The sequence below is a fragment of the Dipodomys ordii genome, unplaced genomic scaffold (assembly GCF_000151885.1).
Source record: "Dipodomys ordii isolate 6190 unplaced genomic scaffold, Dord_2.0 Scaffold65, whole genome shotgun sequence".
NCBI classification, from domain to species: domain Eukaryota; kingdom Metazoa; phylum Chordata; class Mammalia; order Rodentia; family Heteromyidae; genus Dipodomys; species Dipodomys ordii.
The window spans coordinates 9,562,799-9,579,016 of record NW_012267281.1 but is presented as its reverse complement, the minus strand read 5'-3'; the positions used below and the strand labels follow the sequence as shown (position 1 = coordinate 9,579,016).

Genomic DNA, 16,218 nt, shown 5'->3' with positions numbered 1-16,218 from the left:
AGATACTTGCCTGAGATCATGAATGATGGGCTGACCAACCAGATCAACAATCCCGAGGTGGACGTGGACATCACACGGCCCGACACATTCATCAGACAGCAGATCATGGCTCTCCGTGTGATGACCAACAAATTGAAGAATGCCTACAATGGCAATGACGTCAACTTCCAGGACACAAGTAAGCAAATCTCTACCAGACAGTAACTTCCACAGTGAGAAATTGTTCTGGAAGAGTGCGCTAGAATTTCTCTCCCAGTGAAGAATGAGAACCTGCCACCAAAAGTATAAGGGCTGGGAATGTTGTGATTGAGGGTTTGTCTACCATGCAAGTTCCCTGATTTGATCATCAGCATTGGAAGAGAGAGAGGTTTTGGGTTTGCCTCTTTTCCCAGGTCAAGAGACTCAGTGCTTTTCCACTTAGGTTTTTCTTTCTTTCTTTTTTTTCATTGCAATGTGACTTCATTGTAAGTGAATTATGCATTAGAAAAGAATGAGAAGCATCTTTGCCCAGAGCTTGTTGGTAGGCTCCTTTGACGTAATGTATGAAGGCACTAAGAGGGTGTCTGCTGTGTAGTGAGTAGGTCCAACTGCATTATTTTTCTCCAGTTGTGCACATCCCAAACAATATACATTTGTATATGAAGAATCAAGAGAAAGAGTAAAACGCTGGTGCCATATTATATGAGAATGTCTTATTAAGGATCACAAATGCATTGGAGACTTGAAAGACCAGCAAATGAACAATAACAACTACCAAAATACCAATGAAAACCCTAACTACCTTTCTGTTTTGTATAAGTGATCTCTAGATGCATAGCTGTACAATGGCAAGTAGTTTTGGGTTTGGGTTTAGGTTATGGTTGCTCTGAGATGTTGGCTTTCTCTTAAATATGTATCCTAAGAAAACTCTTAGGAAAAGAAGTCTTGAACTTAAAGATGTAAAAGTCACCAGTAATTCTGTAATTTAGTCCCTGAAGAAAATGATGCCTGTGTGCTTGAATTAGTGAGAGAGAAACACGTTACAGATGGAAGACATTAAAGTCATTTTCAGTCTTTGCCACCATCCTACCAAAATGTCCCTGAAGAGCAATCTCAGTGCTTTCTTCCATTTTCCAGGAGTCCAATATTAATTTTCTCAACACAGGCTTCTTGCCAACCCAATGAACTTCATTGTTGCGAATCTCCTAAGAATCAGTCCATTTTCTTTCATTCTCAATGTTTCCCTTCCTCTTCAGAAATTAATGTTCTCCCAGATTTTCGCTTTTGTTCGTTCTCATTTCCTTATCACTGTGTCATTTCCTCATTTTTATTCATTCTGTCTTCTTATGTAATAAAATGCTTTCTTACCTGGTGAATAACTAGTGAAATATATAAGACAAGCCATGTAATAATTAGTTGATGATGGTCTTAATGCTTCTCTCTCCTCTCTGACCTAAAGAGGCTATGTACATGTTAACTCATAAAAGCTCAAGGAATCCAGAAGGAAGAGCTCTTCCTCCAATTCTCCATAAAAGAAAGCAGAAATTGCCAAGAGCTAAAAGCATCCTTTGATTCCAACCCAAGTACCTAACTTGGCTGGCTATTTTAGAGTAGTGCCTGTCATATAAATTATTATGACACCTCACAGCTTCATTACCCTTATTACCTGTGACATATTTTTTTGAGTTTTCCATTCCACCCACCTTGCATTTATGATTCCTTTTCAGGAAGAGACGAGGACATTATTTTTACCACCTAAAACCTCTTGTCCTTATTTGCTTCCCACAATTTTAATACTCCAAGTCACTTTAATAATATCTTTGTAAAGGTTATATTACTTCTTGTTCATGATACTAGTGTTCAGAACAATTCCCTTAGCAATTCTGAAGCTTGGAATTTAATTAATGGGCATTTTTCCTCTTGTAAAGGCCACTAAAGATAAAGCAGAGAAAATGTTAAGAACTTGTATAGTGTATTCAAATGATCTTATCTGGTATTTAGATGTCCCATTTGGACATCTGAGTGTGTCTTTTTCATTCAAAGGGCTTGAAAAGAGTCTCTCCCCTTCTGTGGCTTTACTTAAATAGCATCAGCAGCCAAGATGGCAGCAAGTCCTTAAAAGCAGCTCCAAGCATATGAGCGCTGAGGTAGTTTAAGGCTATGGTTGCAGTCTTGAGCATGGGTGGCAAGAGCAAGTGTCAGTATAAAGCTTTCAATTTCCTGAGCCCTTACAGAAACATTTTCTCACTTATTTCCCACAACATAGATGTTGTTACTTTCCTTTTCACAGGTGAGAAAACAGAGCCTCAAGGGAGGTCAAGTAGTTTATTTAAATTAACTATAGCCGATAAAAATTTGCTGTTGTAATCCTATTTCTTCCATCAGTGAACGATGTGATATCCTCATGCTGTTTGTTTATTTTTTGTCAGTCATGGGGCTTGAACTCAGGGCTTGGGTGCTGTCCCTGAGCTTTCTTGTACAAAGCTAGTGCCTTTACCACTTTGAGCTGCAGAGAGCTGCTTCTGGTTTTCTGGTGGTTAATTGGAGATAAGAGTCTCATGGCCTTTCCTTCCCATGATAGCTTTGAACTGAGTTCCTCAATCTCAGCCTCCTGAGTAGCTAAGATTACAGGTATGAGCTTCCTTATGCATTTTATGGCATTGTCTTCATACACATTTTGTAAGGCAAATGCTATCATCCATATTTGTTTAGATACTGAAACTGACAGAAGTTGAGTCAAGTGTTCTAAGCACATTTATTTATTCAACAAATATTGATTGAGTCCCTGTTATATGTTGCATAAGATCAATGACCATGGAAATTCAGTAGTAAACTATAACTATATATATAGTTCACTATTTAGTATATATATATATATATATATATATATACTATTTGAATATAGTATACTATATCAATATACATTCACATAATATATGCTACATATAATATATAGTGTATATAATATATAACATACATACATATATGTGTAATAAACAGTATATGTATATATCAAATATATATGTATCAAAAAATTACATATATGTATATATATCAAACACTTACATTTTCATGGAAAGGAAAAAGTAAGTAAAAAAGCAAATAAGTGATAAATCTCATCAAGTCATTAAGTACTTTCATGGAGCTAGCACCATACTGGTGCTAGAACCATCTATGGATACAAGAATCCAAATATGCTCATGCCCTTCCATAACATGAACCAGTATTCACATATATCCTGATCACATGCTCCAGTACAAGATCTAATGCAATCCTCACTTACAAGATCTAATATGCAATGGTGGTGTTTCTGTACTGTTTAGGGTATAACAACAAGAAAATACATGTCTTCTACGTTTAATACACACACAACTCTCATAGAACTAACTACATAGTGCTGGAAAGAGCCTGAGGTCCCAATCATGTGTGTTCACCTCAATGTGAAGCCAATTAAAATTTTGGGTTTTGGAACTATGTGGATCTGCAGTTGGTTGGATTTACAGACATAGCTTTCTCAGATGGAGAAGGCTGAGTATAACAGAGGGAGCCTGAACTGGGTCAGATCTGAGAAACAGGGTTTATGAAACCATAAGTTTGTGTCCAACAAGCACTAGGATACAGGAATAGAGTGAACCAAGAAGCATGTTGGGCAGAGAGAGCAGACACTACTCCAAGACAGCATCCTAGGTGAGCCCCAAGACATTGGTTTCAAGCAGGGACTACAAGTGTTTTTTGTAAGGAGTTAGATACTAACTTTGTTAGGCTTGCAGTACCATAGGGTATCTGGCACAACTAGTCCACTCTATTCTAGTAACATGAACACAGATATAGATAAATAGGCACGTAAACAAGTACGACTCTGTTCCAATCAAACTTAAATCTTGAATTTTACCTATATGCTTCTTATAGTCACAAAATATTGTTCTCCATTTCATTTTTTAATTCTTATAAAAAAGATATTTAAAAAACTCCTACTTTGTAGGACATACAAAAACAAGAGAATGGCACTAGCTTGTCAACTCATTTTAAGGGGAGATTTTCCTTGAAAAGGAATCTATTCTTGTTCTTAGGAGAAGAACACAGATTGGGAAAAGAGGCCAGAGTAAGTATACATCTACCTTCAACAAGTCTTTGTTTGTATTCTACTTTCAATGCTTGCTTTCCTTTTCTGTATCTTAGAATATCTTTTGTAAATGTTCATTTTATCTGTAAGTGGTTATACAAAGGAGTTGCCATTCAACAAAGTAGTGAAGCTTGATCAGTGGTACCTCTTTCATCATTCTCCCTCCTCCCTCTCATTAAAGTCCTTTTCAAAGCGTGATGTCTGTGGACAACTACGGCTGAGGTAGGAAAAGAGCAAAGCGTGAAATATATGAACACAATTTTCATGTTGACCACTGGAAGAACTCATCTCTTGAATGCCAATTTGATAGGGATAGATTACTTGTAGAACTCTGGCTAGCAATGTCTATTTTGTTTCAATCCTATTTCCATATGGACCACCAGCCCATCCTAAACCTACTTTGAAGAATGAACCTACCTGGGCAGGTGGACACACTATGGAAGGAAAGTTCCCAGACCTTTGTCTCTTCCTAGCGTGAGCTATAACTTTCTTTTTCAATCTTCCCACACCAGGTGATGAGTCCAGCGGCTCAGGCAGTGGCAGTGGATGTATGGATGACGTGTGTCCCACGGAATTTGAATTTGTCACCACAGAGGCCCCAGCTGCTGACCCCGACAGGAGGGAAGAAGATTCTTCAGCAGCACGGCTGAGCCACTCCCTCCTCTCCTTGTCTGTGGCCTGTGTGGTCCTGGCACTGCAGAGACTGTGCAGATAATCCTGGGTTTTGGTCAGATGAAACTGCATTTTAGCTATTTGAGTGGCCAATTCCCTTCTTTTCTTACAGTCTTGGGCAATGGACCATGCCACAAAAACTTACCCTTTTTTTATGAGAAGAGAGCAGCATTGTAATCTGCCTCCTTTTTTTGTTTTCCCAAAGAGTACCGGGTGCCAGATGAACTGCCTCCTCTTTCCTTCAGTTATCTGTGGGGACCTTGTTTATTGCAGAGAAAATTCTTACTCAAATCTTTCATACCAGGAGATTTTTTTCTTACCTTCATTTGCTTTTATGCTGCAGAAGTAAAAGAATCTCACGTTGTGGGTTTTTTCCCCATTAAAAAAAAAGGTAGGAAGAAAAAAGAATTTTCCTTTTAAAATCAGGCTAAACCCCAAGACAACTGCATTTTCAACAAAGAAGCAACAAGAGAGGAAAATAAAGGAACTTTCATGTTATAGGTTCAATATTAACATCCAACTCCCAGGGAAGCTTTTCCGTGACAAACCAAGATGACACAGATATTTATGGGAAGAAAGCTTGAATTTTTTTAAAGTTGTAGCAAAGTACAGTGTTGTCTTGGAGGCATTGTCTTGCACTCTGACCTACACAATACCAAATTGATTTGGAGGTACTGATATTAAATTTAGAATTCCTTCTTTACTGCAAGAGTAAACCTTACTACAACTCAGCACCTTTCTCTCTCTCTCTCTCTTTCTCTCTCTCTCTCTGTTTCTCTCTCTCTCTCACCTGCCTAATTTCAAGTTCATTAATGGCACCACTTTTTTAAATTTCCTTCATGTCTGTCCACTGTATCCAATTGGCACAGATTTTTCTTCAGTTACTTATAGACACCCCTAATGAATCATGTTTCTCCCAAGTCTATTGAAAATCGCCTTCAATGATACAATCATTGCTTTTGCTGTAAGTTGATCATGGATTAAGTGGGGTTTTTTTTTTGCCCTGTGTTCATGACTCTTACCATGTCCAATTATTTTCTTGAATTGACAAGTAGATCTACACATCCGTTTTCATTTTTAATTACTTGTTTTGTGTCAATTGGTTTCTACATCACAAGGGCATTCTCTGACAAAATAACTCACAACAGACAAAAAAAAGTTAAAGAAAAAAAACCCTATATATATATATAGTATTGACATGGAGATTTCTTTCACTTTTTTAGTCTTAGTATGATCATCTATTTTTATATCTATAAATATATATATAAATCACAGATTTTAACTTCTTAATTCTAAGCTCAGGGTTGACACACCTTTGTAACAAAAATGTTTTGTCAACCAGCTCTTCTTGTTTTGTGCTGCTCAGTGAAGGAATTCCTCAATGACCTATGAGCACCAAGACTCAAGACAGAGACCTTTTTTATGTATCTAACTGTCCATCTACTAAAAGTTTGCCAGGGCACACCTTTTTCTCAAGAGCATGCTTTGTTCCTGGTGCTCCAGCCTGTATTGAGCTCATGGGACGAGCCCCAGGTGTTCAGGCCTAGTGATGAAAAACTGTATGTGTAAAGAATGTTAGTCTCACACACACACACACACACACACACAACATTGCTTTCATGTACACCTTTGGTCTGAATTACTGCTTGGCACTTAGACAAATGGCCTAAATGCGAGTTCATTCAAGAACCACAGATTAAGCTATCTGCCAAGCCAGGCCTAACTCTTTCCCCCCTGGGCAGAAAGAAACAAAATATACTATATGGGGCTTTATGAATACAGTTAGTTGGCTGTCCAGGTGTTTCTTGGTTTTACTGATGCATTTGGACTAGGGAAAGGGAATGTGTGAGAGACTACTATAGTAGGCCACTCACATTTTTAACTAACTCATCCTCAGTATTGACACATACGTGATACCTTTCGATCTCTGTTCTCATCAAAAAGTAAAATTAGTTATGGATTTAAGTCATTCCATTTTAGTAGTACGCACGCAATAGTATTAAGTATATCTGAGCATCTTGACAGAACAGAAAGTATTTACACGCATCTATTGGCACGTTATGCCTAATGAAATTTGAAATGTAGGATTCTGCAAGACTTTGTGGCATCTTTCATTTAAGTTGTCATAAAGTTAACTATCTAGTTCAGTATTTCACACTTCTAGAAAACCACCCAACAGTTCACCACCAACCTTTGACTTCCTATTGCCAATGACACAGAACATCTCTTTCTGAAGGATCATTTGTGTTGCTCATTTCATTGTATGTTTAGAAACCAGGCTTTTTTTTTTCCTTCAATAATTAAGGTGCAATACAAATTAAATCCACTGGGGTTTTTTCATAATATTTGAGTAATAACTTGTTTTATGGCTTTAAACTCCAAGTCTTTCTTTTTAAAACTATATTTCTGCATTATCTTCCATGAAATGGATCAGGATGTCGTGTTTTACCCTGTGCTTTGTACCCCCAAATGGTTTTGTGCATGTGTATGAAAACACATTATCTTAATGAATGTGAACCCATGTTCTGTACTCACTAATCGCACAGATAATATATAAATGCCTGCTTCATGTGTTTTAACACCGTCATTATAAATATTACTCCTGTTGAAGAGACATATGAACTGGGCAGTGAGCTGAAAGGATTATCCATTAATGATGCCACAATATTAGCCACCTTGCATGGATATGGTCCAAACAATACTCAATTACTATTCCTGGTCTTTATCATCTTCCTATTATTCTGTATGATTTTCAGACTAATTTAACATGAGAGCTTATTTTTTTTTCCTATCACTGCGAGTTCATTGACTCTGCTTACCCCTTTTTCAACATGTATCTTGGGATACTCCTCCAAATTTAATTCTTCTCATTTTTGGCATAGTGACAGGGGACACAGTGACACTCCATTGATGTCATGACCTCCCCACATTTATTGTAATGTCCCCTAAATTCTGTAATCACATCATGACTTACGAGTAGAGAGGAATGGGCTCACTGAATTCAGATACTAGAAGTGGGTGGGTGAGACTCACAACTACAAACACTTAGCTTATTGAAGTGCCTCTATTTACATGTTCTTTAGTTATAATATGTATTTTTCTAACAGAAATACATGTCTGTAATTGATGTATCTTATACTTTGTGTATTTTACAACAAAACCTAATCTGAGGCTAAGGTCTTTAGCAGAGAAGAAGGAATTGAAAAGTTGTGGGTAAGAGCTCTGTTTGTGGTTCTGTCCTCCCAGAGAGCCATGAGACAGATTTCTGTCTTTAAAGGAAGGCCACGTGGGCACTTTGATTACAGCCATCTGAGAACATTTGTTCGAGAAACCTGACTCCCTTACAGAAACTTTCCGAAGCAGGAGAAATAATATGTATCACCTACTTCAAATGTAAGGGCAAGAAATGTACAATTTTGACTAGACTGAAAAACACTATTTAAAAATAGTGACAAGCAGTAACAATTTAAAAAAAACAACATTCTGGAAAATCAAACACATTGAAAATATTATTGGATACAGAATCCTGAGATTTAATTTATATCCCCTGCTACAGACATTAGCCTGCTGTAATTCTTTTGCCATCACACACATGCTTTGGCTACAGACTGAACACAACTAAAATCACCAAGGAGGAATGAAACAGCAAATTCTTGAGTTGTGATTCTTTTATTACTTCTCTTTGCAAGGCTAAGAGGTGGCTTCCTTCAAGGTAAAAGGGTCAACAAATGCAGTTTTTGACTTATCCAAAATTTGCAGAAATTAAGATTCATTTTCATTGATGTATAGTCACTAACATCTTACTTTTTGGTGTGTGTATGTGCCAGTGCTGGGGCTTGAAATCAGAACCTCAGGCTCTTGCTTAGCTCTTTCCCTCAAGACTGAAACTCTACCACGTGAGCCACACCTCCACTTCTGTCTTTTTGCTGGTTAGTTGGAGATAAGAATGTCTCAGATTTGTCTGCTCAGTCTGCCTTCAAACCAAGATCCTCAGATATCAGCCACCTAAGTAAACTAGGATTACAGGCATAAGCCACCAGTGCCCAACTTAATGTCTTTTACTTTTTAAAAAGTTGAGCTTTGCTAACAAAAAGAGAGTGAAGGAAATTATAACATACGTTTGCATTACATTCCTCCTTGGTGCAAATATTAGCCAGTGTTGAGTTTTAGGCCAAGTACAACAACTAGAGTATTGATTTGTACGCATTCTGGAGACTTGGTTTGCAGCACAGACTCAGCTTAGCATGGGAACATTTGTTGACTTTCTTCAAGGCTGAGAAGAGACTAGATTCTAACACTGCCTTGTAATGAAGTACTTCCAAGAAAAACACCTACGGATGGCATCGTGGTGAGGTCTCTGTGTGCATATACGTCATCTATATGCAGGATAAATGTGTGCACCAATCAAACTGAAAACTTCATGTGACTGTCAAACAACTCTTATTTGGGTTAAGATTTTTCATTTCTGATTTGGATAGAAAAATTGCTATTAATCTTGTATTAAAATAGTTTTTAAAAATCAACCCATGCACTCTCTGCATTTTCTTCATTGTTACCATGATCGATGGTGCAGAACTTTGTGGATCATCTTTTATTTGAGATTTTCTTTAGAAATTTCAATAATTTAAAAAAAACACTCAGATTAAATCAATGACTCTCATCAAAGTACACACAGAATTGAGAAATAAAGTCTTCCAGAACTCAAACACTGGGCTTCCCACATGTAAATAAAAAGCACTAGTCCTCTCTTCTTTCATCTTAGTTTCCTGAAGAGAAAAACTAAATGGCTTAGATCTGATATCAAGAGAATATAAATGAGACCAGAAACATAAGATTATAGGCCAGTGGACTAACAATTTCCAAGTTAAGTAAATTGCATCAATTTTTATATTTCTAAACTGTTTTCATGCCCATGGGAATGCTAAATACTGTGTAACCCAGTAAATGTTCATTTAACAAGTATGTATTGAACTCCTCCTCTTGCTAGTCCTGCCCTGTGTGCTGTATGGTGTATGCATTACCAGAACCCACCAGTGGAAAATAATTGATTTCTTAATGCTCTTAGCCATGATTATTATAAATACATCAATAATTTCAAAATGATCTTTTAAGTGAGATAATCCATATAGAAAATTTGAGAATATATCATTTAGCTGTAACACTATAACTCACAATGCTATCTTAATTTTCATTGAACAAACTGAATTTTACAAGACAATTTTCAGATAAATCCATTGACAAATGGGATGGAATAATTAGATATATGTAGATATATACATTATACAATATATACATATCAACATCATATTGATCATAGAAAAAAATACCATCTCATAAAATAGCAGCAGTTAGAGGTAAAAACTTGCTTTTCATCTTGTAAGAGCCAAACGTTGAGTCATAAGTTCAAGACTTTTTTCAAACAAGCATCTGCAATTGATGTGGCACAATACATTTCCATTCCACAGACACCTTTATTTGCTGGTTATGAACATGGGGCTGAACATATTTTCTTGGCTCATAAATGGGACTCTGCAAAGCCAGGAGGAGTTAGATGCCTGTCTTCATAGCCCTGCCCAGGGGGCTCTTGCTCATGTTCACCTTGAAGCAGAAAGCCAAACAAAAGAAGGGAAATTTTACCCATAGAGTTCTCAAGTTTGGGGAGAAAAACAAACTAGACAAACTGAATTGAAAAACACGATTTCCCTTTTATAAAGTTATTTCTTTTAAAACTTGAAAACAAAAAAAATTGACAGGCAATTATCTATAGTCTTTCAAAAAAATATGGAATGAGCCATTATCAGGTGCCAGACACAGTTGTAGGTACAAGAGCAAGACACCAGATTCCTGCTCCTGGACAGTTTACATCCTGGTTGGGGTGAAAGAGAACAGCCAGTGCATTAGGTAATAAATGAGCAAGATGATTCATTAAGTGGAAGGTGCCATGGAGGAAATAAAACAGGAAAAGGAGCAGGGATTAGGGAGGAGATTGATGTTCCAGGAGAACCTCTTAAGATGACATTTGAGCTCCAAATTCATGTCAAGGAAAGAGATAGCCATGAACAGATCTACACATAGCACAACTAGAAATATATACATATATATAATTATATATACATATACACATTTATCCACTCTGAGAGTGGTTGTGTGGTAGGAGATAGTTGTTTAGAGGCAGCCATGTTTTGCTTATGGGCCAAAAGGTTTTAACACATTAGGCCAGAGGCCTAATGATACATATTTGTCCCTATATTGCAGCCCTCTGGTACTTAGTAACATTTTAAAGAATGTTATAAAATGAAATGCATCCAGAGCAATGAAACCATGACATATACCATCGTTTTCATAGGATTTCTGAGATCGAAATAATAGTGCCCATTTTACACTAAATAAAATGAGATTTGGTGAGCATAATGAATTTAGCCAGTCATATGAATGAATTCCTGCCATCTGTCAGTAATAGGCATAACAATGAAAGTACATGAGAATAATTGTAATATTTTAATTGCAATTCAATGATCTAAGAGGATGTTAGAATTTGGCAGCAAGTATGCCAACAACAAGGAAGTGGGCAAGCAATCCATGCCTTTTTATTTGTAGATAACTCATAAATTACATGTTTATTCTAAAATGTAGTGCCATTCAACTGCTAATCTTCTCCAATTTTCAAATAAAGATTGTTGGCAAATAAACCACTGATTTCTAGGTTGAACTTATGGCCTCTGCAAAGCAAAGTGAGATGCTTGGAACAGAAGCTGTCAAATCTGCTTCCCCCTGGCTCGATCATTTGACCTAGACATCACCTCTACAGAAAGCCAACCATTACTACGACTACTCCACCCCCTCCTGACTCCTTCCATACACCAGGCTCATCTAGGATCTATTTGTGTTGTTGGTTCACAACACAACAATGAGTTGATCCTAACCAAAAGCTAGTATAGCAGCTTTGTTGACTAAATCAACTATGAAATGTCCTGGGAAACACTATGATGTTGAAGACCAGCCATCACAGTCCTGGTGGCTTTGGCTGCTGGTAATGTCCATCTTGAAATTTTTCTCCCCAGGTGTACAGAAAGCTGAACGTCAAGTTAAAAAAAGGTCTGCCTATAATAGGCTACTTGTTTCTCTTCCTTGATCTAGGAAACCCGTATTTGCACAAATCATTTCTTTTTTTTGGGGGGGGGGTATGGTCGATGGGGCCTGAACTCTGGGCCTGGGCGCTGTCCCTCAGCTCTTCAGCTCAAGGCTAGCACTCTACCACTTGAGTCACAGCGCCACTTCTGGCTTTTTTCTTTTTTGCTTATGTGGTGCTGAGGAATCGAACCCAGGGCCTCAAGCATGCAAGGCAAGCGCTCTACCACTGAGCCACCTTCCCAGCCCCACAAATCATTTCTTTAAAGGAAATTCTCAAGTCCCTTCCACTTTCATAATCTTCTCCACACATCATACACACGGGAGAAGCCACACAGAGAAGCCAAGGTCTTTTCTGCCTTCTGTTGTTTCTCTTCTTTTTCTTTCCCTTTCCCCAGGGCTCACCCACATCTTTAGAATTTGAATATAAATGATTCTAGTTCCTACCAACTTATTATTTTTGTGGAATCAACCCATCAGTGCAGCCACAGAAAAGCCAGTAACCAATTCTCTCAGCCGAGACTGGCAGAATGACACCCGACAGCCTTCTGATTCATCTGGGGCTCTGAATCATATATTGTGAATTATCATACTCCAGCTTCCTGCATTGAAAAATGAGATGTCCCCAGATTCTAGTAAGCCAAAAAGTTCCATCTAAAGAGCAATGTTAAAAGCTTGTTAGTGACACAGGAATGATTTTATTGGGTTTTGTTTGAACTAATGTGTTACTATGAAGCAGCATGTGGAGGCTACTTGTATTTAGCAGAAGATAAGCATGGGTTCTGTTTATGTGTTTGGTTTTGAATATGAAAGTCTTAAAGTTTTAGGGAAATAGAAGGGAAAACTGGGTATCAATAAGTATATTGTTGGACAGAGCATGAACCAGGAGCAATAGGCAGACAAAACAGCTTTCTCACACCTGAATCTTTCTTCTTCCATGCCTAGAAGCAGAGAGGGAGTGATGTGGCAGCACAAAAGGAGGGAAACAAAGGAAGAAGGAGGAATGAGATCTAGTGTCCATGAAATCCATAATGTGTTCCCTATACTCCCCTGATTATTGCTGAACCTCCATCATGAGAGTCTACAGATAATATAAGAGAATGGCACTTAACAAAATAAAAAAAACAGGAACAAATCACAGAGGAACTCCAGTCCAGTGAATGAATCCTCATCTCTACTCACCAGATATAAATCAGAAGGCTCTAGGTCCCAAATTGTCCATGACAGTCCTTATTGTCTATTGCGGCAATACAGCTATCATTCTTTCCACTCTTTAGCGTCCTTGGTTTGAATGATAAATTATATAGTCACCTTAGGTATAATAACAGCCATTCATGAGATCAATTCAGACCCCACTGTATGTGACACCTTACTATAAATCTAATTACAGAGGTATAAGCCCTCTTTTTACCACGCTTGGAGGTGATTAATCATATTGAGCTGCAAGTTTGAAGGAGCAACTTCAATCCTACCAAAGAAGTCCTAAGTAATGTTATTATCCACCCCTTCCTTAGTTAAAGCTATCTTAACTAGTTGTATTGAAAACATCCCTGATCAGAATCCAGAATCCAAAACCCTTGCTTACATCATCAGGTACACAATCAACTCCCCACAAAAAGCCTGGCTCTCTACATCAGCCTCAAAATGGGCCTTGTTTGGAACACACACTGGGTAGGGCTCTGAACTTTCTGCACTTCAGCCATTTTGCTTGATCTTTCCATGAACAAAACCTCCGGTGGCCATTGCTGTTCCAGAAGTATTGTATTTAGATTCTATTGAATGTTGCCAACAAACTGAGTTTGAGGCTTAATTTATCCATGGGCCTATCTTACCAATTCAGAACAGCTCTAGGTATTTTCTTTGGTTTTTCAGAATCACCTGTGTCCTTTCCCTCCGATGACAGGCTACGTGTTGATGTTCAAGTAGTACCAATCATTTCATATTCACCAAATGGCATCTCTGCCATTCTAAAGGACAGACCAACATGCAAGAAGGGATGGATAGAGATGAACCCTCTCCAACTTAAATTGCCATTCACAAATCCTCATCATTCAGTTTTTGTTGCTACTAAGCTCCTTGTAACACTTTCCACTTGATTCCCACAATAGAGTCATAAAACCCTGGTGATCATCCACTTGACAATGAAGAGATGTGTTCCACAGGGAACAAAGTATGTTGTATTTTTTAATGCCATCTGCTGGTACCTAACCAAAAAAATCTCTTTGATTGGCAGCAATTGTTGGAAAAGAAGTTCATCTCTGATTAAGTCATTCAGCCCTTTTTAAGGTACTTAAGCTTGCTTTCACAACATTACTTGTTCCTAAAGTTATCCTGTAAAGATCAATTTCATACAAATGTGTCTACACACACGCTTTTCTACAGGATAGAGATGAAAGTTTTTAACTAGAACTGCGAATATCATAGAATACCTGTAAGTCTAAACAGAAACCACATTTCAAGTCATAAACTTATTGTACAGATCCCTGCTCTCTGACTTACTTTTGAGAAGACTTATGTTTGGGAAGCCTGTCTTCCTCAAGAAGAAAATAACACCTAAAAATAATGCCAAAAGCAGCACCAACATCATCACAATTTCAAAAAAAAAAAAACAGTGCTGAACTCCTCCAACTTGCTAACTCGCCATAATCTACAAGCAGAATATCCTCCCCCCCTTCAAGTAAAAATTAGTAAGAACTATTTTTGTTCTTAAAAAAATTAGGAAACTGAAACCATAAAATGTTCAATGAGTCCATCAAGGTCTCAAGGAGTTTAAAAGTAGAGAATAAAAATATGTTCTGTCACAAGAGCTGGAAACTGATGCTGCTTTGAATAAATAAAGTCAAAGCCCCCACTGCTACAGGGTAACATTAAGGAAAGAGAGAGCCCACCTTCTAGAAATAATCATCTAGTGTGGGCTCCTTTGCAGGTGATGTACATGAACAATAGTGATCATCTTATTTCCACACATAGTTTACCTTTACCAGGACTCCATTTATTTTAATATTTTTTTGTCAGTTGTGGGGCTTGAACTCTGGGCTTGGGTGCTGTACCTTAGCTCTTCAGTTCAAGGTGAGCGCTCTACCACTTGAGCCACAGCCCCACTTCTGGTTTTCTGGTGGTAAATTGGAGATAAGAGTCTCATGGACTTTCTTGCCCAGGGCTGGCTTTGAACCTCGATCCTCAAATTTCAGCTCCTGAGTAGGTAGCTATTACAGGCGTGAATCACCTGCACCCAGCTGCCAGGATTTTTTTTTAGATTCTATTTCCTGGAGTCTGGGAAGACTTTGCAGCTCTGCAAGAATACAGAACCATACAGATGTGTGGAGGTAACTACGGCTTAGAATAGTAATTGATCCGATGGGGTCCTAGTTTTAACCCTACTCCCAATACTCCAAACATACACACAGGTAAGATATTGACTAACAAAGTCCCTGTCGCATCTCAAGGTCCTGATGATCTCAAACACATCGAAATGGCTTTGTGTTGCCTGCTAATAAGATCACTAATCTCTTGACTGAATTACAGCTTTCTAATCACACACTGTCTATTTATTACCCTTACATCCAGCACTCCATTGTCCAGAAAGCAGTCAAATTTTTTTTTTCTAAATACCTTCTCTGCAGCTGACTTTCCCTCATTGTAATGCTTTTCTTGATTTGCCCTGCTCTGGGCTGTGGGAATGGGAAGAAATGGAGGAGGAAAATATGTCCTGATGTTCAATGACAAGAAGAAGGTACTTGACATTTCTTTCCCCTTCCCCACACTTAAGCCTGTACTGCTTCCCGCTCTCTCTACTTTGCCCTGAGCCTTTATTAACCCAGTGTGGAATATGGCAATTTCCTAAGCCACGGTCATTAAAGTAAATACCATTGTGCCCCAAAGGGCTCCCTTGGCTGTGTGCTCCTCGCGCTTGTTTAGTTCATGATATTTCATGCCAAATATTTTAGAGATGCTTTTTTTTTCTTCTTAGCACTCGCCAAGCAGCTTACTTAGACTGTGAAATGTGCCATTCCCATCCATCAGGGGCAAGAGTCAGACTGTGGGGATGTTGTATTTTGTATTTGCTTTACATTCATTATGTGTTTCTTGCTGAGCCGGCCTTTTCCATGGACATGGAAGGCTGAGAGGACTAATGGCGCTCTATTACCACGAACTCGCGATGGTGATTATGCATCTTCCCAAAGCACTTAATAAATACTATTAAAAGATTTTGCTGTACAGCCACGGCAAATCACACCAGATGTGATATTGTGTTATTAGACAAAAAGCAGTCTTGAAAAGCTTTCAAGGTAACATTTAAAAAGTAATCCTTTTTA

At 38.1% G+C, this 16,218-nt stretch overlaps 1 protein-coding gene across 2 annotated transcripts in view; it reads left to right on the top strand.

Annotated features, from left to right (window-relative positions):
- Positions 1–5,389, top strand: part of Gpc6 (glypican 6) — a 965,911-nt gene extending 960,522 nt beyond the window's left edge. The window contains exons 8-9 of one of the 2 annotated variants that reach the window (XM_013022980.1): positions 3–178; positions 4,615–5,389. In XM_013022980.1, the coding sequence (XP_012878434.1) occupies positions 3–178; positions 4,615–4,817 (379 nt within the window). In that variant the 3' untranslated portion in view covers positions 4,818–5,389. The remainder of the gene's footprint in view (positions 1–2; positions 179–4,614) is intronic. The other variant, XM_013022979.1, reaches the window with a different exon arrangement.
- Positions 5,390–16,218: the final 10,829 nt, after the last annotated feature.